This window comes from Mustela nivalis, assembly GCF_964662115.1.
Source record: "Mustela nivalis genome assembly, chromosome: 7".
Classification (NCBI taxonomy): Eukaryota; Metazoa; Chordata; class Mammalia; order Carnivora; family Mustelidae; genus Mustela; species Mustela nivalis.
Genome location: NC_139026.1, coordinates 13,953,823 through 13,978,930, shown reverse-complemented (window position 1 = coordinate 13,978,930; position 25,108 = coordinate 13,953,823). Strand labels below are relative to the sequence as shown.

Genomic DNA, 25,108 nt, shown 5'->3' with positions numbered 1-25,108 from the left:
TAAATCTAGATTTTTTTCTTCCTGAAAAGCACATGTTCCTAACCTTGTGTTTACTGTCTGGCCCAACAAATGTTGGAAATAATGTGCAATAATTGTTGATACACAGAAAAGATCTTTTGATTGGTCATCAGTAAATCGACAACTACAGGCTACTTCCTACACACATGCACACACACACGTGTGCAGGTACACTAGGTATTTTGGTTAAGTGAAGGTTTTACCAAAATCTGGTTTCTCAGGACACAGCACATTTTTTCTTTAATCTTCAACTAATGACTTTGCAGGAAAGCATCGGAGGCTGCTGTCTCCCCAAGAGAAGAGCCTGATTAGTAATCTTGTGGTTCCTCCCCCTCTCCCTCTTCCTTTTCCGCCTCCCCTGGCCACAGAACCTCCAGGTGCCCTGTGAACCCAGCATCCACAAGTGGCTTTGCCGTGGCCTGTCATCTTGACAGCAATCCATTTTAATCACTCCAGCCACCTTGGCAGGAGGCTCCGTAGTTCTTGCCATTAATAATGAAACTGGCTGCGGTGTGAGCCCAGGCCAGGAATCCACGGGTGCTACAGGCTCTGCACACCTAAGGCAGGGAACTGCCTCTTTTGCAGGTGCACTTTGGCAGACACCAGCCATTGCCGTGGCTCCCAGGCCACATCCTGGTGTGTTTCCAATGCAAAAGCTGCCCTTTGTGCTATTTGCATGGAGGACAGGGCAAAGCCAGCCGGCCCCTGCCTTTTCTCTGTGCTGCTTCCCCTGTGCTCCGGATACTGCAGCACCACGAATGATCACATGCCATGTGGCTTCTGTTCCTGGCAGATTGTACTGCAAATTGAGGCTAGTTTAGTAAAAGATGGAAAAGAAAGAAACCAACTCTTGGTTCAGCACCCCAGGAAACACAGGCGTTTACACGTTAAAACAATGCTGCAAATGTCAACAAGCCCTTGGCAATGTTACCTCTCTGTGACATCTGTTTCAGACAGCTGCAGAATTTCATACAGATGAGAAGCCCATCCCATAAATGTATGGCTTGGCCATCTTTTTTCCCCTCTGGCAAAGCTGTTCCAAACTATTCAGTCATGAAAAAAGGGCCCTCGGGGGCCACCTGGGTGGCTCAGTCGGTTAAGCGTCTGCCTTTGGTTCAGGTCCTGGCATGGAGTTCTGCATGCTTCTCCCTCTGTTTGCTGCTCCCCCTGCTTGTGTGCTCTCTCTCTCTGACAAATAAATAAATAAAATCTTAAAACAACAAAAACAAAGGGGGCCCCAGAGCTACTGATGGCCCTTCTGTGGTATCTTTCAACCTGGGAAAAAGAATAGGCTAGTTCATCAAATTGATTCTAAGCTAGAGTAGTAAGCTCAGCAGTGCTCTGTGCTAGAAAGAACACAGGTTTGGAAACCAGGGGATTCATTCATTAGTGTTTATTGAGCACCTGCTGTTTACCAGAAACTGTATTCATCAGAATATAATAAGAAATTAGTAAGACATAGTCTCTGCCCTTGAAAAATTACAGTTTAGGGATGGGGCTCAACAAACTTGTGCTGTAGAGGGCCAGGTAAATATTTTCACATAGGCCACACAGTCGCCTTGTACCTCCTTAACTGTGCTGAACCACACAAAAGCAGCCATAGGCGATATGTACATGATGGATGTAGTTGTGTTCTAATAAAACTTTATTTACAAAAGCAGGTGGGGGGCCAGATTTTTCCGAAGGGCTGCAGTTTGTCAACCACTGATCTAGGAGATGAGAGTTTCCACCCCAGTTCCGTCAGTAATTAGCTATGTGGAGGTAGTCAGGGTCTGACCTACAGTCACCATTGAGTAAATATCACCAAATGTAAATGTAAGTATTTATTATTCGCCACTTACTGCCTTACAGTGAGGGACATTGATAGACAAAGTGCATGGCCAGGTGTGGTAAAGGGTGTCCGCAGAATCAAAGATAGGCAACGCTGAGCCTCATTTGCCCCAGCTGTAGAGTGAAGCCTTGTGCTCTAGGACTGTAAGAGCCATGGTTCATGTTGTAAGAATGAAATCATTCCTGAGGTGTCTCCCAGCCCCCAGGATACTAGGCGAACCCTGGGTGATAACAAGCTCTCTCACCTGCTAAACCTCACCATGTCTTCTGGGTCTCTCAGAGACCACGAATTACCTAGTGTCTCTGGTTCACTCCTTCCATTTTATAGCTGGGGAAACTGAGGCATAGGAAAGTGATCTGACTTGCTCAAGGTTGCACCTGGTTTTTTCGCATACCGTTGCCGTTGGCTTGGCAAATGAGCACATGGCATCAGGGAGTTCGTGGTTACAGCCTTGGTCCTTGTAAAGGCCAGCTGGCTTGGCTGGGTTCTTTTTTTTTTTTTTTTTTTTAAGATTTATTTTTATTTACTTGAGAGATGGGGGAAGGGGCAGAGGGTTGGGAATTTTTAAAGCAAATTCCCCGCTGAGCATGGAGTCTGATGTGGGGCTCAGTCCTGCAACCCTGAGAGCATGACCTGAGTCAAAACCAAGAGTCAAATGCTCAACCAGTGGAGCCACCCAGGCGCCCCTGGGCTAGGTTCTGTAGGTACAGTCAGTTCCCCTTATCCCAGCTTGGCCACCTACTTTGTCCACGTGGGTCACTGGATACCAGCTGGTGAGAAAGAGAGTGATAATTATAAACATAGTTGACATTTACAATGACAGCTAGCATTGCGTGCTGAGTACAACTGACCACTGCTCTCGTGCTCCATGCGTGATCTCATTTAATCTCAACAACAGACTATTAGGGAGGTATTATCATCCCCATTTTATGGTTAGGAAGTCCGAGGCAAAGACAGATTATGTACTCGCCCAACAGCTAATGGCTAAAGTCATAAATCTGAAGAAAAAAAAAAAAAAAGAAGAAGAAGGAAGGAAGGAAGGGCGGATGGAAGGGAAAAAAAGATCCCAGAGGCCCCCCTCTTAGCTACATTCCTAACCTGCCTCTCCTAAGTGTGACAAATGACAGAATCATGCCATAAATCATCCTGACAGGTCTGGGATGCCAGTGGCCTCATTCTCATTTTGAAAATGATGAACCCATGCTTGGGCAAAGTGACCCAGCCCTGGTCACATCTTCAGGAAAGTAGAGGAGCCCCCACTTGAATCCAAGTGTTCCAGCTCATTCCCCCGGAACCCTGTCGGCACTGCCTCATTATCATTGCACCAGTCCATATCTAACAACTTAAAGTGCATGTCTGGTTTAAAGGACAGGATATCGGGGAGTTCAGAAGGATGATTCAGCGTTTAGATGATGTAGATAATTCAGCATCTAAATAGAGCAGCAGGATGTCATCTCAAGGAGCACTTAACTTCTGAATGCCCAGTTCATTGTGATAGAGAGACTTACAAGCTCTGGAAAGTGTAGAAAAGGTCTGAAGACAGCCAACCCACATAACCACATGTACTTCCGTGCCTCAAATACGAGTCCCTCCGCCAGGCACACGCATGAAGCTAAATACCCACCCTCTGAGTAATGGTGCTGGGCTAGAGGCAGTGTCTTGGTGGTTAACCACACAGCCTTTAGGACTTGAATTACCAGAGTTTCATGCCCGATTCTGCCCTGGATGCACTGCGTGAGTTTGTTGTCAGTTATTGTCTTGTCTGTTTCCTCCTCTGTAAATTGGAGGTGGTAATACACCCGCCTCCAGGGAGGTTGGAGATTAAATGAGATGTTGCAGGCGAAGTGCCTGGCAAGGTATCTGGCACATTGTAAGCTCTTGGTCGACGTTTGCCGTGAGTCTGTTACTCGGTTAGTTAACTATTCGCTCCTACATTCAACAAGTACTAAGAATGTGCCATCTGCCGACCCTCGACTTGGCCCCTGATCGAGGTCAACATCATCCCTTCCCCACTGGCTTAGTCTGCAAGGAACCCTATGTCCAGATTACTTTCTTGGCCTTGGCACCGCCTGCTTGAGCTGCAGGATTCTCTGCTGCTGGGGCTCTCCTGCGCATGGTGGCAGCCCCAGCAACATATCTGGCTTCCACCCGTTAGATCCCAGTGGTACACACGTCACCGCCACACCCAGTCGTGACAACCAAACTCCCTCCAGGCTTTTCCAGATGTCCCCTGGATGGCCAAATCAGCCCTGGTAGAGAAACCACTGCCCCAAATCCAGGGCATATGTAGTCCATGCCCACCCAGGACTGCTGTGAGAGTCAAATGGGCTAACACTCCAGGCGCTTAGAGTTGTGTCTGCAGCTCCGTTCATGCGCCAGCTCGCTAGAGTACAACAAAGAAACACAAAACCCCGGGGTTAAACCAGTAAGCAGGTCTTCAGCACAGGAGTCCACAGGACAGCTGGAAGTTTCTTCTGGTCTCCACGGGCCTTGCTTCTGAAGTCAGCTGGCTGGTCAGCTGTGCTTGGCTTGGGTGACCCTGGCTGGGCTCGGTCACTGGCTCCTCTCAGTTTCCTGGAGCCTCTCACCCTCCCAGCAGGCTCGCCTCACCTGTTCTCTCTGCAGAGGTGGGTTCTGAGCAAGAGCGTGGAAGTCCGAACCTGGCCCTTTAAAGCTAGCCCGGGCTTGGCAGCTCTCACGTCTGCCACCTGCTGTTGGCCTGAGGAAGTCACAAGGCCAAGCCCCAGAGAAATGAACCCCAGTCCCCTAGGGGAATGCAGCTCTGCCACTGTCATCAATCTACCCTCACGGCTGTTAGCCATTATTAGGTACGCAGGTGGTCCAGAAACCTAACCTTCTCCTGCTTCCTGTCTCTCTCCAGTTTCTTGGAGTCACAGAGCTCTCAGCCTACTGTGAAGGCTACTTTCTCAAAAACATGATGGTCCTCATTGAAAATGAAGCCTTCAAGCAGCTCCTCTATGACAAAAATGGCGAAGGGACGGGCCAGGATGTGCTCCAGGACTTACAGAGGACGTTGGCCATCAGGATTCAGTCAATCCACTTGTCCTCTTCCAAAGGTTCTGTCGTATGAAACGTCCAGGGCAGGGAACGGTCCCCAGGGACTTTCCAGACCCTGCTGCTGCACTGGCTTCACACAAACACATACCAAGTTCACCTGGCGTCTGTTTTTGGCTAGGCCAAGGAGCTGTCTCTACTGCCTCAGCTTCTGTCGAATAAGCAATTTCAGCTCCTGTGTGTTCCTGTTGAAAAACAAAGGACATGCCTCTGGTCTGTAGGTCAGATGGCAGCGGGGTTCGGAGCTTGAAGGTCAACATTGGGCAGCCAAGCCAAGCCCATCGGAAAGCACCCCTGGGGCAGTCAAACACGCGGGGCGGGGACCACCGTCCAGTGGATGAATTGAGGACTCAAGGTCGTCTGGGTTACCGGTTGAGAGCTGGAGAACGTGACTGGTCTGACCCTGATGAGCGAGGGTTGTGTTCCCACGAAGGACCTTCGTCTCTGTGGTTCAGGGAGAGTCAGCGTGGTAGCGAATTTGCGAGATTGTTACCAATCACGAAGAAATAAATTGGCAAATTTTTAGGGGTGGGAACTTTTTAAAATGTTCATAACAAAACAAAACAAAAAAACAGGGCAGCCTTGTAGTTTAAAATCTATTTCTAAAAGCTTAACAGTTCATTTTCAATTGAATTGTGTTTAGGGATCTGTGTTTTGAGTTTGGGTTCGTTTTTTTTTTTTTAAAAACAGTAAGTTGCCGGTCTGTACTGTATAAACATATGCATCTGACAAGTTATTACTGATATTCTATACAAGGTAAAATAATAACCTTGCCTTAGTGATCATGGTTACACAAAAGAGGTGCACTGCCAATAATTAACTCGATAGTTGAAAACAACGTGCATGCTAATCGTGATTTTGGGGTGAGAATAAAACACGCCCACATAACAAAACATGGATTTGCATGGGCCCGAACCAGTGAAATATTATGTTTGTGCTTCATTTTTGCCAAGGTAAAAAAACGTTCCATCACTTCTTGCTAAAAATCCATTTGGTGAAAACTAGAACCTATTCCTTTCCTTTAACAATGATTCTGGATGCTTTTGCAGAAACGTGTTCATAGATGATGCTGATGGGGGGGCGGGGAGGGCGCACGCCAGAGGATTTACTATTAATCCCAAAGTTTCCTCTGTATTCTCAGAAGATGTTAATAGTTTGTTACTAGCCAGATATATGACTATGTTAGATTATTTTTAAAGATGAAACATGTATGATAGAAGGATTCTTTCTGTATCCCGAGAGTGTACAGTTATAAGGTTATCTATAACGAAAGTTTATATCGACAGGGGTCCGTTTTGCTCTGCCATATATTATAAACAAAAGGGATTGGTGAAGTGCCACAATATTCCAGGTAATTTTTGAGTTGCTGCCTTTTTTCCATTTTCTTTCTTGTCCCTTAATTTGGAACCTAGCTAGAAACGAGAATGACTTTAACCCTTTGGGGTTGGCGAAGTCTCTTTGGTAAAAACCTCTTTCCTCGCATGCCTTTGGGAAGTTGTGCACGGACCCTAGACTCTGAGGAGCTGCTGTCACCCATCGAACTTGCTCCCTGAGCCACCATCCAAGAGGACCAATGCCGAGTTACCATGGGTGTGACCCGTGAGCACCCGGGCCGTGTCTGCTTACAATGCTGGCCCGTGAGAGATTTGGATCCACAAGGCCTCTCTCCTACTTGGTCATTTGCAAACCTCCACAGGCCCTACCATCAAATGAAGAAGGGGGGAGGGACTGCCTGCAGAGGAGGCCACATTCCAGAAGATACACAGCCCATGCGTGAGTCACCGCTGCCTCCTGCCTCCTCCGCATCCTCAGAAATGCTGTGTGATGTTCCCCTCACCACGACTGACTTCCCTGCGAATGTCTTATGCTAGTTTGGGGCCTCTGGCCTCCGATTTGTACAGTGGCGACTCCCGACGGGCTTCTGTTGCAGTTTGGTGTGTGCTTTCTCTGTCATTAAACGATTTTCCCAAGCCGCGCATCGCGTGTGTGTGGTACGAGGGAGCTTTTTCCCCGCCAGGTGGGGCCCGAGAACTTCATTCATTTGAAAGATTGGAAAACGTGATCCCGCAGACAAAAGTCAAGGAAGATGAAGACGCCAGGTGAGAGAGAGGGAGGGGCTCGTGTCATTGACAGTGGGCTGCTCCCAGTCCGCTCTGTGGAAGAGATGTTGGCCTCCCAGGCTCAAGTCCCCTGGGGGCTGCGTACACCTCTGGGTGCCCCCCCCTTTGGAGGACTTAAAGGCGAGACCACCTCAGCTACTGGCCTCATGAGGCTAATCAGCCTGCAGAGGGTTTAAGCTCTGGCTGTCTCCTCTGTGCCTTGAGGAATCTTTCTGGGGGGTGGGAAAATGGAGAAAAAGAAGTCTCCTCCCACATGGCGTGTCCCCTACCAAGGGCCAGCCTGACTTGATGTTTGTGGATGGCGGCAGCATTCTGGGGTGGGGTGGGGGGGATCCACAGAGGGACAAGCAGCTCTCTTCTCGGGTAGCCTCATCACTGCGGTCAAACCCAGGCCCCACCTGGTCCGCTGTGGCCCAGCCCGGGTCTGGGTGGAGACTGAGTCCCCCCACACCCCGCACCCATCCACACGGCCTACAGGAAGCAGGGCTAGGAAGCCTGGCCAGGGAGGCCGGGGTGAACAGCTGACCTCACCAACCCTCACCAGCCCCGAGGCCCTGCTTAGCAGGCAAGCTCTTTCTTTAAGAAGCAACCAAAGTATCCAAGTGCGGGGGCCGGAATTCCGAGTGCTAGTCCGGCCTGGAGAACAGAAGGTCGGTTTATTTTTGACTGTGCTTCACCCCCTACGTGGCCTCTGGGGTGAGTACACCATTTGATTTATTCCTTCTGCAAAGATCAAGCGTACGCTGCTGCGGCATTCGCCTTTTACTTCTCTGACAGGAGGCTTTGTCATTCGGTCCTTAGTGAAGCCCAAAGCGTCTGAAGCCCTTAGCGGCTTGCGGGGAGAAGGCTGAGCCCACCTGCCGGCCACAAAGCTCCCTGCACCCCTTCCACTGCTAGGAGGAACGGGAGGAGCGTGTGCGGGGAAGGAGGGTGCACGGCCACCCGAATAAACACGAAGGCCCCGGCTGGGCTTCTGCGGCCGCCAAAATATTTGCACGTGTGCGGTTGACCTTGTATATCCTGTATTTACATGTCATCCGTGCTTCCCAAAAGGAGAACCCCTCCTCCAAAAGGGGGATCAAGGTGTGTGAGCTCCCATCAAGGGAGGCAGAAGCTGGAAGCCTCCCCGAAGAGGCACCCTTCAGGGTCCAGATGGACGGACGGGCTTCTAAGATCTCCTCCGCCCGTGAGGTTCTGTGATTCTGTCTCCGTGGCTCGCATTGTTTCCCCCCGCCCCCCGCCCCCGTATAGCCCCAGGCCGGAAGTGTTGGTCCAGGTGGGCGTGGCTTGAAGCCCCAGGGCGAAAGTGTTAGCCCAGGTGGGCGTGGTTTCACCCCAGCCTCCCCAGTTATTCCAGGAGCCTAGGGCGGCGCGCTTTGCAGGCGGGGTGGATAAGGGGCAAGGATTCCACACAGCCCCTGGAGAAAATCTTGTATTTCCCCAGTCCTGGGTTCCTTGCCTGTTCACCTTCCCCGCTCATTCCCTCCGCCCCTCGCTTTGCCGTCGCAAGCTTGAGTCACAGACAAATGGGCGCAGACCCACATCCCCCCACTCGGGTTCCCTCAAGGATGGGCCATACCGGACACCCTGCAAGACAGCTTTCTGGGCTTCGGGGCTTGGGGGTTCCGGTCTGGGAGATGCACAGCCATCCACTGCCAGACTTCAGGCTGCAAGCAGGTCTGGAAACTTGCACATATCCAAACCAACCCAGCCCCTCCCTAGCCCTGGAACACTGGACAAGTCACTCACAAAACCTAGTTTTTATTTTTCCATTCTGAAAAATTGATGTAAATATAACTAGTTACTAGCATCATTGGGAGGATTAAGCAAGATCTTTTGAACAGGTCCTACACAGCAGCAGGAAAAGGCACTTCCAAGCTTGTGAGACGGAGCAGGGGGAAGGAGAACTTGACAGTTCACACAAGGAAGGGAAGGTTAACGATTCTGCCCTTCATTTCTTTTTTTGTATTATTAGTTTCAGAGGTACGATTTCGTGATTCATCAGTTGCCTATAACACCTGGTGGCTCATTACCTCAAGTGCCCTCCTCAATGCCCATCACCTGCCCTTCATTTCTAGAACCTTCTACTGCAGCCATGCCCAGGGTGGTTTGTGAGCTCTAGGGTTGCACTACTTTTTCCAGGGAAGGTGGAGAAATTCCCCAAAAACACCTCCACTGCAGTCATAGTTCCTCGCATGGTGCCTCACGCAAAGTCAGTGATCAAGAAATGTTTAAGTCAATGGAAGCCAAGTTCAACTAGATTTTCCTACATATAAGTACTATACATACTTCATATAGATACTAAATGTAAGTACTAAAAATACTTTCACGCTATTACTATATTTGCTAAATATTAGAGTTGCAGGGATTTGCTCTCCCAAACTCCTCATCGACTCAGGAGCGTAAGACTCATATTTGTGATTCATGACATTGAGCCCAGAAGGGCCCCAGAAGTGACCAAGCAGGGACACACCTGCCAGTCTAGGGCTGGGGACCATGGCTGAAGAGGAGACAGATAGCCACAGACCTCCAGGGGAAGTAAACACCAAATGTCAACTCCAGAAAATGCCAGGATTGCTGTCCTCAGCAAAGTGGCAACTAGCCCACGCCCTTTCCTGCCACTTGAGTGTGTGGACACTCACCCCCCACCCCTCCATGGAAAAATCTCTCTGGTGAAACTTCACATCACCTGTGTCCTTCCCAAGCTGGCCAGTGCCTTGGCTAAAGCAGCATGTACCTTTGGACAGGACCACTGGGAAGCTGGTAGGATGCCTGTTTTTTTGCCCTCCTTAAAAATAACCCAGCAGATTTTAAACTTCCTGCTTGGTAGGAAAAAATAGAACTTGTACTCAGCAATCACGTTGCACATTAGTTCCCATTACTGATGAGGCAGTGGGGTAATGAGTGCCCTATGAAAGGACATGCCTCCAAGTTTAGCTCCGAATATGAAAAGACAATCTGTCGGCGTGAATAGGCAATTAAAAGAGATGCCCTGATGGCATTGATGCGTTCTTTGGATGTTGCTTTCAGAGTTAACCTCGGATGAGTTCTGAATGTTAATGCCACCTTAGAACTCTGGGATGAAGATCTGCCAGGAGAGTTGGCGCGTGGCAGAATGGAGGGGTTCTGGGCTGAGCACCAGATCCCGCCTCTGGTCCTGCTGCTGCCATTGGCTATTTGGTGACCTTGATTAGGCCCCTTCTCCATTCTGGACCTACTCTACTCTGAGCTGATGTTCTGTGCACCTGGACTGAATACATCATACTCCTCTTGCTACACTCATGCATCCAGGAGGACTCAGGTAAAGGAACCTCAGTGCACAATGATGTCTTTAGTAAAAGAGGCAAGAAATCCAGTAAACGCCTTCCAACGACGCTCCACACGTTTTATGATGAGGCTGCTTCTTACCAAATCATAGCCTCGCGACCAGCATCTCCTTTTTGTTTTGTTCTTTTCTCTTTTTGCTCTTAAATAATTACAGAGGGGCGCCTGGGTGGCTCAGTGGGTTAAGCCTCTGCCTTCGGCTCAGGTCATGATCCCAGGGTCCTGGGATCGAGTCCTGCATCGGGCTCTCTGCTCGGCAGGGAGCCTGCTTCCTCCTCTCTCTCTACCTGCCTCTCTGCCTACTTGTGATCTCTGTCTGTCAAATAAATAAATAAGTTATTTTAAAAAATTAAATAATTACAGATTCATAGGAAGTTGCAAAGACAGTACAGATAGGTCCTTGTACCCTTCACCCACTTGCCCTCAGCGGTGGCATCTGAAGTGTCTATAGTATGATATTGAAACCAAGAAACTGACATCAGCACAACACATATGTCCAGTTCGATGCCATCTCGTCACGAGTACGGATCCATTTTCCCACCACCCCAATCACTGTCCCATGCCACAAAGGTGCCCCTGTGCTCCCCCTTCCTAGTCACTCCCACACCCTTCCTCTCCTACAATCCCAGCCCTGGCAATCACAGATCTGTGTTCCAGCTCTAAAGGTTTGTCATCTTGAGAATATTCTAGAAATGCAACTGTACAATGAGTGGCTTGCTTCACTCAGCACCATGTCCTTGAGAACCGTCCAAGGATGTTGCCTGTACCAAGAATCCATTCCTTCTTATTGCCGAGTACCGTTCCCCTGTGGCCCGTCTCCTTTTTTTTTTTTTTAAGATTTTATTTATTTATTTGAGAGAGAGCATGAGCGAGGAGAAGGTCAGAGGGAGAAGCAGACTCCCTGTGGAGCTGGGAGCCTGATGCGGGACTCGATCCCGGGACTCCGGGATCATGACCTGAGCCAAAGGCAGTCCTCCAACCAACTGAGCCACCCAGGCATCCCCCATCTCCTTTTAACCAAATTAAGGCACATGTTGGGAAGTATGGCAGGAAGACAACCTGACTCTGACTGCTTGTTCTCTGCTTGTGGCTCCCAAAAAACAGTGATGTCTCTTGAGAACCGGACATGACTTTCTCATTTTGCAGCATCCAGGGGAAACGGTTTTGTGATGTTAGTCCAACACTTTGGTGTCGGTGATCGATCACGGAGGACCACAGCTCTGCCTTGTCCTAAATGGTCTTTTAGCTTCTATCGTGGACTGACTTCTCCAAACATCTCACTGATGGCACAGGGAAGTGCTTTTCAGACTCACTCTGTGTGTACATCATTGGGGATCTCGTTGAAATGAAGGTTCTTATTAAGAAAGGCTGGATCAGGCTTAAAATTCAGCATTTCCAATAAGCATCTATGTGAGCCTCTTGCTGTCCACCTGGGGAGCACCCAGCCAATGTCAAGTATGGCCATCAGAGATTCATCTCCAAAACTTTGTGCTGCCAGACTAACCCGTGGCTTCTGTCTGGTTACCCACCTCTCTGGAATCTCAACCTTGTGGGTTATTATGAGCCTTTCCTTCTGTCCCAGATGATGAAGACATTTTAGCTATACATCTGGGGAAATCATTTGAAGTTAAATTTTCCTAGGTGGAGGGTCCAAAGAGTCTAAATTATGTCCAACGTATTATTCACCCACAACCTCATTCTACCTCCAGTTTTCATGGTCTGTTTTTAATCCAAATCAAATGTATTTATGCCCCAGGTGTTCACTGATGCCCCAGCATGCATGGGGAACCTCACCTGCCTCTCTTTTCTGACATGAAGTACCCATCCGCACGCACTTTGGTTTTCCATTTTCCTTTGGCATTGGCAGTAGAAGGAAAGAAGAGAACTCTTGTTTATTGCAAGACTATTTCATGAGACTTCTTTCCGGGCTCACAGACCCATCCTGAGAATGGCAAGGACACCCAGGAGGACCAAGAAGGGAACGATCAAAGACAACTGTCCCTCCCATCTTCACTAAAATTACTTTGATAGTGGGGCAGGATGAGGGAAGCATCTGGTTCCAAATGGCTGCTGGGTGACCTTGAGACTTGTCAGCCGTTTGCTGTGGGGAATGAGTGGGTGGCAAGAAGAAAGAGTGGCAGATTTTATCCATAATTACTCATTACTTTCCTTCCTTGTCAAGCGAATGACTGGATTTTCAGCACTTCAAAGGAATCCCTATCATACATTAAATATTGTGGTTGGGGGGTGCTCTCAGAGATTGTTTTCTGTTGAGCCAGTAATAAGAAAGTACATAAAGTCTTTTTTTTTTTTCTAGAAGTTCCTTAGACCAGGGAATGAATATCTATCCTTGATACATGAGAGTTTCAGCTGACCAGTGAGTTTAAGGAAAATCAGCAATATGGTACAGTTGCTTAGAAGAGCTCATCTAGCTGTAGGCTGCATTAATAGAAGAATAATCATTACAATGAGGAGGTGATGATGCTCCTCTCTGCACTGAAGAGATCCCTCCTGGAGACGTGCATTAGGTTCAGGGCCTGCATGAGTCAGGGTTCCTAGCAACAAGCAACTCTGACTAATTTAAGAAGAAAGGGGATTTGCTCAAAGATATTAGATAATTCAGACATTTGTTGATGGACTGGAGAAACCACTTGAAAGGCGGAGCTTTTAGGGATGACTTACAAGCCATGACACAGGAAAGGCCTGTTGAAACCCTTGTTGTTGCTGCTGCCACCAAATGCTATGAAGGTCAAAGTCAGTAATGGCAGCTCCATGGTGACAGAGGACCTGATTTCTACAGCCACAAGCACCAGGACCACTCCTCCCACAGGAATTCCCCTGCAAACCCAGCAAAAAGCTCAAGGCCTCTGTCTCCACTTGAACCACAAAACAAAAGCTCCCATTCCCTCATGGTGTCCCCTTCAGAATCAGGCTTTCATTCCAGCACCACATCGGTCACGTGACTCTGCTTAGGGAGGAGGGGCGGCATGAGTGTTTCAGTTCTTCCTGCTGCCTTTTGGGGACAGGATGGATCCCAGGGGATTTCTGTGGAGAAAGATGATGGGTGGCCATGAACATGACAGATGTCCCCTGTTCTTATTGAAGGTCACAGACTTATCAGAAGAAAGTAACCAGACAGTGAAAGAGCTGCTGAAGGAATGGGGAAGTTTGGAGCATAGACAGGAAGACCTGGGTATGAATAAGAAATTTTAAAAGTCAGAGCAAAGTCTTCTAAAGACGGAATGAGCTGACACGGATAGTGAGTTCCCCGTCACAGGAAGCATTCAAGAAAATGCTGGTCAAACCACTTGATAGAGATACAAACAATAAAGGAGCAGAATTTAAAGGTCCCTTACAACTCAGAGATATTGTTATTTTCTGTTCTATCCTTCCAATATTAATCACCTATTTGGCCTCAGAAAACCAACCCATCTTGATATATCTTGTGTAGAATTTATAATGACCTCCCTGCCTTCATTTTTGTCAGTGCTGCATTTTATTAAAGCCTGCTTCCCCATTTATCCTCATCATGTTAGTGAGGCAGCAGATCAATTCATTACTCTTACTTATCTAATATAGGAGGAAGAGAAATGGTCTCCGAACCCTCGCCAGCTGGAAAGAGGAAAAAGTAGCTAGCAGCAATTCCGTTACTGAAAAATGGGACTTCTTTTTATAAAGGGGGAAAAAAATGGATTTCAGTAAAGCAATCAAGTTAGGGAAGGGCCATTTCTGAGAGTAGAATGAAATCCACGTCTGGGAAGTTGCACGTGTCAATACCGCATCCGTTGTGCATTTTTTTAAAAAAAAACCAGAGTCAACAGAGAAAAACCAGGAGCGTGCGTCAGTTTGGCCACGGGGCAGGCCAGCCTCAGTCTTCCCTCCTCCATAATGGGGATGTCGCTGCACTGACACAGCGGGTGAGAGAGTGATGGCGGGCTTCAATCACTGGTAGGTAGGGCTCTGTCACAACGCAGCACACCTTGTCCGTCAAACGGGGGAAGCAAGAGGAAGCTGGCTGATTGGCTCCCATGTCGCTGATTGGCTCAATCCACCACGCCCCCAGCCTCAGGTCCCCGCAGGCCAGCAGTGGCTCTCTCAGCATCCTGCCCACGGCCCCTGCGAGCTGCCCTCCTCCCACACTGTTGAGTTCCAGGAGTCACGTGTCGGGGTCCAGTTTAATTCATGACACATCCTTGACAGCCTCACTCCCTGGAGCCCCCAGGGGACACCAGCCTTGTGTTCATCTCCTGCTCAGGGCTCTCAGATATGGAATCTTACTAAGTAACTGTCAGCTGGTTGTCCCATTCCGTCCTAGAGGCGACGGAAACAGTGTTCAAGGATCGTGCCTCTGTGTGCTGCTTCGAAGATGCTTCCGTGTGGCTGGAAAGGCATTTCCAGGGCACTGGAGAGCAGTGCGTTTCTCGTCCCTCTATATCTTGGCCAAAGTCTTTTACACCTCTGAGCGCAGAAATTGGCCTGGGAAGACAGGGTAGGTTTTAGAGAATGGCCATCCTGACAGAGAAGGACCGCCACAGCTCAGTCCTGTGCATACTTGCCAGGGAGAGACCCTTGCAATGTGTAGAAATACGAAAACAAGGAAAAGTCCAACATGGCTCTGATTCACCACAGTGAGATCTAATGTTTATCAAGCGTTTATCCTGCCGCAGACACTGGACCGAGGGCTTTATGTACATTATCTCCATCCTCACCATGACTCCTACGTGATGGGGATTTGTACTCCCATTTTACAGATAGGGAAACTGAGGTGCAGACAGCAGGGCTAAAAGCGTGTGCAGTGCTGAAATGTAGGTGCAAACTGCGTTGGTCTGACTTCTAAGCAAGCTTTTACCCTTTGCCATGCTCTTTGTTTAAAATGTCTCCTTTCAGGGCTCCTGGCAGGCTCAGACAGCAGAGCATGCAATGCTTGATCTCAGGGTTGTGGGTTCAAGCCCCACATTGGGTTTTAAAATCTTAAAAAATATAAAAAATAAATTAAAAATTTTTAAAAAGGACAACTGGGTGGCTCAGTTGGTTGGGTGGCTGCCTTCAGCTCAGGTCATGATCCCAGAGTCCCGGGATCACGTCCCGCATTGGGCTCCTGACTCCATGGGGAGTCTGCTTCTCCCTCTGACCTTCTTCCTTCTCATGCTCTCTCTCACTGTCTTTCTCTCAAATAAATAAATAAAATCTTTTTAAAAAAATAAAAAATAAAATGAAATGCCTCCTTTCAATGGAGGTGGGAAAAAGATCCTTCTCTCTGCTGTTTAAAAAAAAAAAAAAATGACCATTCAGATAGCTGTTCAGAAGAGGAAGAAAAAACCTTCTGGGGTCAGGCGAAGGTTAAGCATGTGAGTCTGTGGTGAGCTGGTTGTGCCAAGGTCAACTTCCTCTGGATGCAATTTTCTGTTTGTGAGTTTTGTTTGGGAGAGACAGGAGTGTTGAATGGTATGAAGGGTCAGTTCATATGGACCAGTCCTCAGTGGGTATTGACTGTTACTGGGGACAGAGGCGAGGAAGCTGGGGTCCCTCAAGGTGCTTCCTGACACACAGACACAGCCTGGGAGCAGAGCTGCTGCCAGGCCAACTCCTGGTGTGAAGGGACCACCACCCCTATGACCCCCCACCCCTGCACCTCCTGGGTAGATGGGCCCAAGGTCACACTGACAGTCCAGGTCATGATCTTCGAGGCCATGCATCAGACAGGCAGGAGACATGGTTGGCCCATTATGCCTCTGAGCCACACCTTCCCCATCTCAGATTTTTGGTTCTTTTTTTTTTTTTTTTTTTTAAGATTTTTATTTGTTTGACAGAGATACAGTGAGAGAGGGAACACAAGCAGGGGGAGTGGGAGAGAGAGAAGCAGGCCTCATGCCAAGCAGGGAATCTGATGTGGAACTTGATCCCAGAACCTTGGGATCATGATCTGAGCTGAAGGTAGCCACTTAATGACTGAGCCACTCAGGTGCCCCAGATTTTTGGTTCTTACTAAACCGAGGTCCCACCCACCTGGGTCCTCAGCCATGCTCATAAGTAGAGAAAGCATCTGGAAAAGTTCTCTAATGGCTGATTTCACCCCCAAACAGTGGCTCGGTGATGGGCATCACTGACCCAGGAATGCATACCGAAGAGGCCCCTCTTGGCCTGTACGATTTGCCCTCTGCCACTCTGGGGGTGTAGGGGGAGTGGGTGTGGCTTATTTCTCTTTCCAGGCCCAGGGAACAATCTGAGTTTGGGAGGTCGGGTCTTAGTTCCTTGTTACAGCTGAGGAAGACTTCAACGTCTCAACTGCCTCGCAGAGCTTTGGAAGAGAGGGGAGGCCCCCCCTTCCAAGGTGGGAGACAGTGGACCCCAGGCCCCCGGGCCTGCTGCCTATCCACTGGGCTGCTTCTTTTGGCTTCCACACGGAGGACAAGAGGCTCCTTTGCTTTCTGCTGCCACGGGCACTAGAAAACCAAATTTTGCTTTTAGCAGTAACCTCTCAGAAGCACCAAAAAATGAGCTGCCAGAAACTCCTCCGGCTGACCTGGGCATTCTAGTTTTTTCATGGTTGTTGGGTTTTATTTGTTTTTTTAAGATCGATCGATTGGCTGATTTTAGAGAGTGCGTGGAGGAGATAGAGGGAGAAGGAGAACTCAAGTTGACTCCCCACTGAGCACAGAGCCCCCTGCGGGGCTTGATCTTACCATACTGAGATAGAGACCTGAGCCCAAACCAGGAGTCAGACGTTCAATCCACTATGCCACCCATGCGCCCCGGGGTTGGGGTTTTTGTTTTTGTTTTTGTTTTTTAATGGGCCAGTTTGACCTGCAACCCAGTTCTGTCTGCTCCCATTTCAGACAATACACACAGCATCTTCACCTTTAAAACATCTGTCCTCAGGGGAACAGAGCCCAGGGGCAGCCTGAGAAAGCCCAGGATATATATGGGTTTTGTTGTCTTGTTTTGCGTTGGTAAAACCAGGAGACCGGTAACTCCTGGTTGGGGTTGTCAAGGCGGCGGGCAGTCAGGACATTGAACATCGTATGGTGTGGCCATGGGCTCGGGCTGAGCTGGGAGGAGGGTCACCCGAGGGGCTTTTAGGAATGCTGGCCTGGAGGAGGGTGGTCTGGCCTCGTTTCGGGTTTGTCGTGTCTGTCATCCTGTGCTCGTGTTCAAGCAGAGTGGTAGACAGTAGGTAGGACTGGCCGTGAACTGAGGAGTTTTCTGGTTGGGTAGAGTCCTCTAACTGTCCACTGAGGAGGTTACAGCCCAGCTGCTGCTCCTTCTGGAGCCGCTTCTATTTTGAAGGAGAGAAACAGCACAGCAGAGACTGGAACCCCGGTTCCAGCACCAGCGCCAGCCCCACGCCTCCTTCAGAAACCCCACTGCTCTTGGCACCTCACGGCAAGTCTGATGCTTCCTCTAATCCCCCACCATTCCTCCACTGCTCGGGGCTGATAGTTTTCATAAAAGAAGTGCTCCATCTCCTTGCTTCTCAAAGTGGGGTCCACAGATAGTCACACGAGCTCATGGGGAGCCCGTTGGGAACGCCAAATCTAACCTCTTACCCCAGACCCAGTGCCCTGGAATCTGCCTCTTCCCCAGAGGCTCAGGTAAATGCTGAGCTCCTGGAGTCTGAGAAGGGCAGGCTGCTGGGAGTGCATCAGGCGCTTCTGTCTAAGGACAGAGCACACGTCGTGCCTGGAATGGTGACCTATATGTGGTCAGGACTTGGGGAGCTGAGTGGGGTGGGGTGCGGGAGAAGATCCTCAGGGTGTTTGATCCATTTGGCTGGAGTGAATCATTTTAAGACTGCTACACTCTCTCAGAATCCCAGAGAGTCAATTGTGCACCCTTCTTTTGCCAGTAATTTCTCCCCTGCCTAGAGGTAAGAGATGCTTCTCCAGCCTGCTGTGAATGTCTGGTAAATTACCTTACCCACGTCTTTCCTGCCTGTGGCGCACCAGGGGGGACATTGTGTCCAAAGCCTTGGAACACTGTGTACACAATCACCCTTTCCAGCCACCTGTTTCTGCTGACAACTTTAGGAATTAGCTCCTTTACTAAGCATTAAATAAAAATCATCCCACTCTGGGGAAAAATGACACAGAAAGTTAAGGGCTGTTTATAAAACTACATACACATGCATGAGGTTTGCCAAAAGCTGCTTGTGTCTCAAGTGAGGCAGACGGGCCACTATGGGCAGGAATGGAGAAGAGGATTGAAGGAAAGATCGAGAAGGCTTAAAAGAGGATGCATGAGCTCAGGGACCCTGTGGCAGTCGGAAACGGCTTCCTTAGAAATGTCTTTGAGAGCATGAAAGTTACAAGAAACTGTCATTTTTACGGAGAGCCCGTAACTCCTAGGATTCTAGTCCTTCAGGTTATGTCACTATATCCCTACTAATGAAACACAACTTTTTCATCCCCGGGAGACCAAGGCTTTGCCTCCAGTGCAGCATGGAGGAGAATGGATCATTTATCTAGATAATTCAAGGACAACCTCCCACTTCAGCTACCCCTGTGCACAAACCATCATCTGTCCTTCACCAAGAAGCTCTGACCAGGAGCACAAACCCCATGATTGGGACTTGGTTTAGCAAACCACCTGCCTTGTAACACTATGGCATGGGGTGGGGGGGGGGGGTGTGGGAAAGAGTTTGCCCCCGGGAACATTTGGCCACGTCTGGAGACATTTGTAGTTGTCCTGACTGAGGGAGAGAGATGCTCCTGGCAACCAGTGGGCTAACCATCCCACAATGCACAAGGCACAATGCACAGGGCAGGCCCCACATGGCAGAATGAGCTAGCCTCCCATGACAGCAGGGCCTAAGTGGAGAAGCTCTGTTCCCAGGACATGGGCTTGGGTCTTCACTCACTGCACAGCATGGTGGTTTGGAAGGAATTTCTTCCCCACAGGTTCCTGAATCACAGGAAAATCAACAAGAACAGAGTCTCTAGCAGTGAGCTCAGATTCTCTGTGCCCCGCCCCCTCCATCACCCTGCCCCGCCCCTGGCCAAGGCCGACCACATTCAGCCAGGTTATCATGGGCTTCCTCAGACAGCAGAGCATGCTCATTTATATTCCATCTTCCAGGGCATTTCTGGAAGAAATGTTTCCCAGTCCTGCTACTTGGCATAGATTGGGGCCTCTGAGAGGCCAAGAGAAACCCAGGTCACATTTGTTTTGGAAGCTCTAGGTATAAAAAATGAAGAAAGACAAAAATAAGATGATAAAAATTTCAGTGCATTTTAATTATTTGCAAATAAGCAATTAATACTGTCCCCAAAGAGTGGAATCAATATGCTTGCACCAGTCAGGGTATCACTGCATTATCTCTACACTTCATATACTCATTCATCGTGCCCTACAGGGAGGGTCATCCTGTGATGGAATCCAACCCTGAGAGTGCACAGTGAGAGTTTTCCTTTCTTGAGTCCTACCGGTGTGTCTCTGTGAATAGGGCTTACTTGGAAAAATAATAAAAATCTAAATGTACAGCTATTGGAGGCCATGTCATAAGGAGCAGCAAAAGTCCAAAGGCAAAAAATAGTAGTTTAAACATACAAATACTTATTGGATGTCCTAGGTAGTAATCTGAGTGTGTGTTTGTATAAATGTGTGTATATGTGTATATATATATACATATATCCATGTATAGATGTACCTATAGATACACACACACACACATATAATCTCAACCCTTTGTTGTTATTAATCTCATTTGACAGACAGGAAAACCAAAATAGAAATAAAAGTGATGCCCAAGGTCACATACCTTATCAGTGGGTCCGTGAGTAGAATCAGGTATGTAAGTGAAATTGACAGAGTTTGACTCCAGAGACCACATTTGTGACCCTGTCCATTGACAGCCTCTCAAAGGGAGATAAGAAGTTGTGTAGCACCATAAAAGAGCTTTAGAAAGCATCTCGAGGAGGTATAGGGCAATGTCAACAGGCCAGGTGTTAGTCACACAGATCTGAATTCTAATCCTGGTTCAGACCCTTTGCTGTGAGGTTTTGGGCTCCTTCCTTAATCTAAAGCCACTTTCCTCGGCTGTAATTGACCTGGTGGTCCCCAAATCTCCAGTGAGGCTGTGTTAGGGTCTGAGCATTAGCCCAGAAACACGAGGGGCACACAGCGTTGTGATGCTAAAACTGAAGCTCAGAGAGAGCAAGTGTGTTCCCTAAGGCCACACAGCAAAGCACTGACAGGCCTCTGAATACATGGTCCAGTATTCCTTACACATCAGCTGCTCTAAACCATTTCATCAATCTGGCCCTCTCCGTCCCCTTACAGAATCTTTCTCAAATTGCCCATTTCAGAGCTCCAGATAGGATTCTCTCACCTGCAAGGCTATGTGGTCATACTTGGTGGGCTGTGCCAAACTGGGTGCTGTGGGATTAAGCAATCAGAACCTACACAGTCCAAAAAAAAGTGGGGGAAAGCGTTTATATTCCAAGCATAATCCCGAGTGTCCACTAGGTGGAGCCACGCTTCTGCATTCACGGTCCCAACGTTTCTCTGGATTAGAGCGTGAATTTGGCTCATAAGTGAGCTACTGAAAAGATTCACTCATTCATTCACTCACTCATTCATTCACTCACTCACTCATTCAATAAATATTTACTAAGCACCTACTGTATGCATGACACGTGATACAACAGTAAACACTGTATTTCTTTTATTTATTTATTGTTTTATTTCAATGCAAGTTTGTTAACATATAGTATAGCAAGGAGCCCAGCAGGGGGCTCGATCCCACAATCCTGAGATCATGACCTGAGCTGAAACCAGGAATTAAATGCTCAACCGTCTGAGCCACCCAGGCACCCCAAGACTGATTTCATTATAGGTGGAGTAGGCGAAAGTGTTCCCTCTTTCCTGGGCACACATTTCTGCCTCCCCTTCCAAGAGAGGCTCTGTAGGTATAGATGGAACCTTGGAGGCTGATGTCGGGAGGCCCAGGCTCTGAGCCTAACATGATGTGTGGTCGTGGATCATCACATTCTCTTTCAGACCTCAGCCTCCTTATCTGCGGTAGACTCCATATGGCCACAAATTCTTTACAGACCTTCCCAGCAGGAGGTGGTGTCTTTCCTCCACTGGATCCCAGAGCCAGTCACCCTCCAATCCACATCACATCATCTCCCCTAGATTAGCCATAAGGCTCCTGCCAGAGGTTCTCCCACTGTCACTCTGCTCTCAACGTGCATTTCACACAGGAGATCGAATGACGTGAGAACAAGTTAGATCACATCACTCATCTGCTGCACCCCCGCTGATCACAGCCGGCCTCCCTTCCATGACCTTCAAGACTGGCTACCATGGGGCTTCCCCACCCACTTCTCTGCCTGTCTCCCCCTTGTTCATAGTGTGCCGGGCCCACGTCTGGGACTGTGACCCCAGGACCACACAGTTGGTCCTCTAGAGAGAGCTTGGAGCTGAAAAACAAGCAGAACTTGAGCTGGAAAGCATATGGGATTGAAGTTTCACTTTGAGATAAACATTCCTCTATCCAAAAACTAAGGGAGACCAGAAAACTTCTCCTTGAACCTGGCAGGGGGAGTTTCTCTAAGAGGAGGAGAGGGTGGTGGGATGAACAAGGCTGGGCTTCCAGAAACACGGTTTCTGGTGGACGGTAAGGGCTCAGAACCCTGGGCTGTCGTCCTGCGGCTGGCCAGTGAGTAGATGAGTGAGTCCCCAGTTAGGATGCTGTAACTGCATCTGATTAATTTTATTTGGTTTTTCCCCTGATTTATAGCTCTGACCTCCATTAGAGTAGAAGCTCCTGGGACATATTCACCTCCGTAGCTCCCTGTCTCCCAAATGGAACTCTGCACAAAGGTGGCAAGGAGAACGTTTGCTAAGTTCTGTGAGCAACAGTCCTCTCTTGCCAGCCATGCCTGATAGCAGGACCCCAATGTTTTTCTAGGGCACGCTCCCTTCCCTGCTCTCACCCATGTGCTCCATGTAAGGGCTCACTCCCTCCCCGACTCCAGAGCTGGACCCATGGTCAGGCCTAACCAAGGAAAACATCACTTTCTCCAGAGCACATTTACTGGTTCGAGAATGGACAAGTGATCGTTCCAGAACCGAGGAGACAAAGGAGACAGAAGCGGGGATGAAAGCAAGTGCTCTTCTGCTCAGGCTGCAAGAAGCAAGGATGCGGCAGGCTTGAAGCTGCTGAACACCTAGAATTAGCCAAAACAGTCGAAGCCGGAGAGGATGGGAGAGGTCAGATCCTGGTGACATGCTTTAAGCCCCTGAATCCAGCTGAGTCAGAAGCCATTTCTGCCACTGGATTCTTGAATCATATGAGCAGGTAGTTTCCATTTCTTGTCTAAGTCAATTAGAGTGGAGTTACCTGTCACTCACATCCAAGAGTCCTGACAGAAGAATGAATGAATGAATGAATGAATGAACGAACCAGAAAACATTGGCATAAAGGAAAGGATTCTGTGCTAGGGGCCAAGACAGTGTCATGTCATTTACTATGTGACAAGTTCCCTGATGTCTCCAGACTTCAGTTTAGAACTCGGATATCTTTCATTTATTCAACATTTATGGCCATTCATCATGCCAGACACCATGCTAGGTGTTGGCTTTTCTATGGTAACAAACCCTCATGGTTCCTGTTCTCATGGAAATGAACTTCACTAGAATAACAAAGTAATATTTCTGCATACCTGATTTTGTCACTGGGAAATCTGTTTGTGGTACAAGTCCCCAGCACTTAACTGGTAATGATCTCATTATTCCTTCCATTCCTCATCAGCTACTATTGGGGTTAGCTGGAGGAGGAGTGGAAAAGAGAGCCTCTTATGACCAGGGAGGAGGGTACCCAGGCTTCACTTCCTACCAGAGCTCACGACCAATCAGAACTAATGTTTATGAGCCTAATTATACACAGCTCTGAGCTAGAGTGTGTAACAAGAGCCTGGGTTGGGCCTGGGTCCTCTCCTTTGGGACCTTTAACTCTAAGAATAACCAACCTGCAACCAAGTACAATTTTTCTGGCCTCTGGCACAGAGACTTTTCTGACTCAAATACACTCATCAGCGTTCCCAAGATTCAGGCTTAGAAATGGAGCTACTTAAGCTCAATCGTTTTCAATTCTTGTTATAAAGAATAATGCCAACTGCAGTTGGATTTTCATTTTTAAAGGGAATTTACAACTTGGGTTGAAGTGGCCAAATGTCCAAGATAAATAAGCTCAGCATCCAAATGGAAGCTTGGCAGGCCCCAAATAACCAGAGTTCTATCCCACCTTCTAGGCTTTCATTTGCTCATTCACTTAACAAATAAATAGTTATCAGGGCACCTGGGCAGCTCAGCTGGTTAAGTGTTGCCTTCAGCTCAGGTCATGATCCCAGGGTCCTGGGATTGAGCCCTATGTCAGGCTTCCTGCTCAGTGGTGAGTCTTCTTCTCCCTCTCCCTCTGCCCCTCCTCCTGTTTGTGCTCTCTCTCCCTTCCTCTCTGTCAAGTAAATAAATAAAATATCTTTAAAAATAGTTATCAAGTGTCCACTCTGCAGCAGGCACCATGATAAAGCAGCAGCTCATTTCTAAGAAGGAATCCCACGGAGGGAAGAGATCCAGAGGCAAATACCCAAACAGAAGCCCGTTTCTTGTATTTCCACCCGCACACCTGACTGAGCCTAGCCTAGTGTTATTAAATCAGCCTCTACTAATAAATCATTTCATGTGCCCTTCTCTAAATATAGCACAGGTGCTTGCCTGTTCCAGTTATTATTGCTGCATTTTAAAAACACATTTTAATGCCTTTTTAAATACCAAACTTAGTGGCTTGGTACTTAATGCCACCAAACTGCACGTTGAAAAATGATTTAGGGGCGCCTGGATGGCTCAGTCCATTAACTGCCTTCCGCTGAGGTCATTATCCCAGGGTCCTGGGATCAAGTCCGGATTTGGGCTCTCTGCTAACTGGGGAGTCGGCTTCTCATTTGTCTCCGCCGCTCCATTCCTCCTCCCGCTCATGCTCTCTCTCCCTCTCTCAAATAAACGACAATTTTAAAAAACTAATAACAATGGTTAAAATGGTAAATTTTATATGCATTTTGTCATCTGAAAAATATTATGGAAGAATTAAAAAAAAAAAAAACCCGTAACGGTTTGAAACAGCCATTTAACGAAGATCACAGATTCTGGGGGGTGAGAATGTGAGGCAGGGCACAGTGGCGACAATTCATTCCTGCTCCATGGTGTCTGGGCCTGAGTCAGAGAGACTCAAAGGCGGGGGTGAATCGGTGTCTGGGTGCTGGCACCATCTAGAGCCCTTACATTTACATGCCGGGGCTGACCCCAAAACTTGGGACTGCCTACTGGAGCGCCCAAGCGTGGCCTCTTCCTATGTGCCCTTCTCGCAACATAGTGGCCTCGGGGTAGTCAAACTTTCTATTTTCATAAGCTCCGTGGAGCCCAACACAGCGCTTGAACTCCCTTGAAATGACAAAGCTATTTTGGAGAAAGCTTTAAAAGAAGAAAACCACAAACCGCTACCATTTGTCAGCGAAGTCTATGCAACTGCAGGCAAAATAAAGGTCTCTGACCCGTACAGTTCCAGTTTTATTTATTGCCTCCGTGAAGTCTGCAGAGACTGTCACAGGTGGGGCCGTCTGGAAAAGCCCATTCACATCAACCCACACAGCCCGGGCCACTCCAGCGTGGATTCCCCGCCCAGCCATTTCGGCTTCCAACCCTTTTCCCACCCCTTTCCCGTCGGTCGCCCTGGAATGAC

At 48.4% G+C, this 25,108-nt stretch overlaps 1 protein-coding gene across 4 annotated transcripts in view; it reads left to right on the top strand.

Annotated features, from left to right (window-relative positions):
* ABTB3 (ankyrin repeat and BTB domain containing 3) overlaps window positions 1-6,894 on the top strand; it is a gene marked incomplete at its 5' end in the record, with an annotated part of 291,518 nt that extends 284,624 nt beyond the window's left edge. For all 4 annotated transcript variants that reach the window (XM_082740558.1, XM_082740559.1, XM_082740560.1 and 1 more), the window contains one exon: window positions 4,731-6,894. In XM_082740558.1, coding sequence (XP_082596684.1) covers window positions 4,731-4,940 — 210 coding nt within the window. In that variant the 3' untranslated portion in view covers window positions 4,941-6,894. The remainder of the gene's footprint in view (window positions 1-4,730) is intronic.
* Window positions 6,895-25,108: the final 18,214 nt, after the last annotated feature.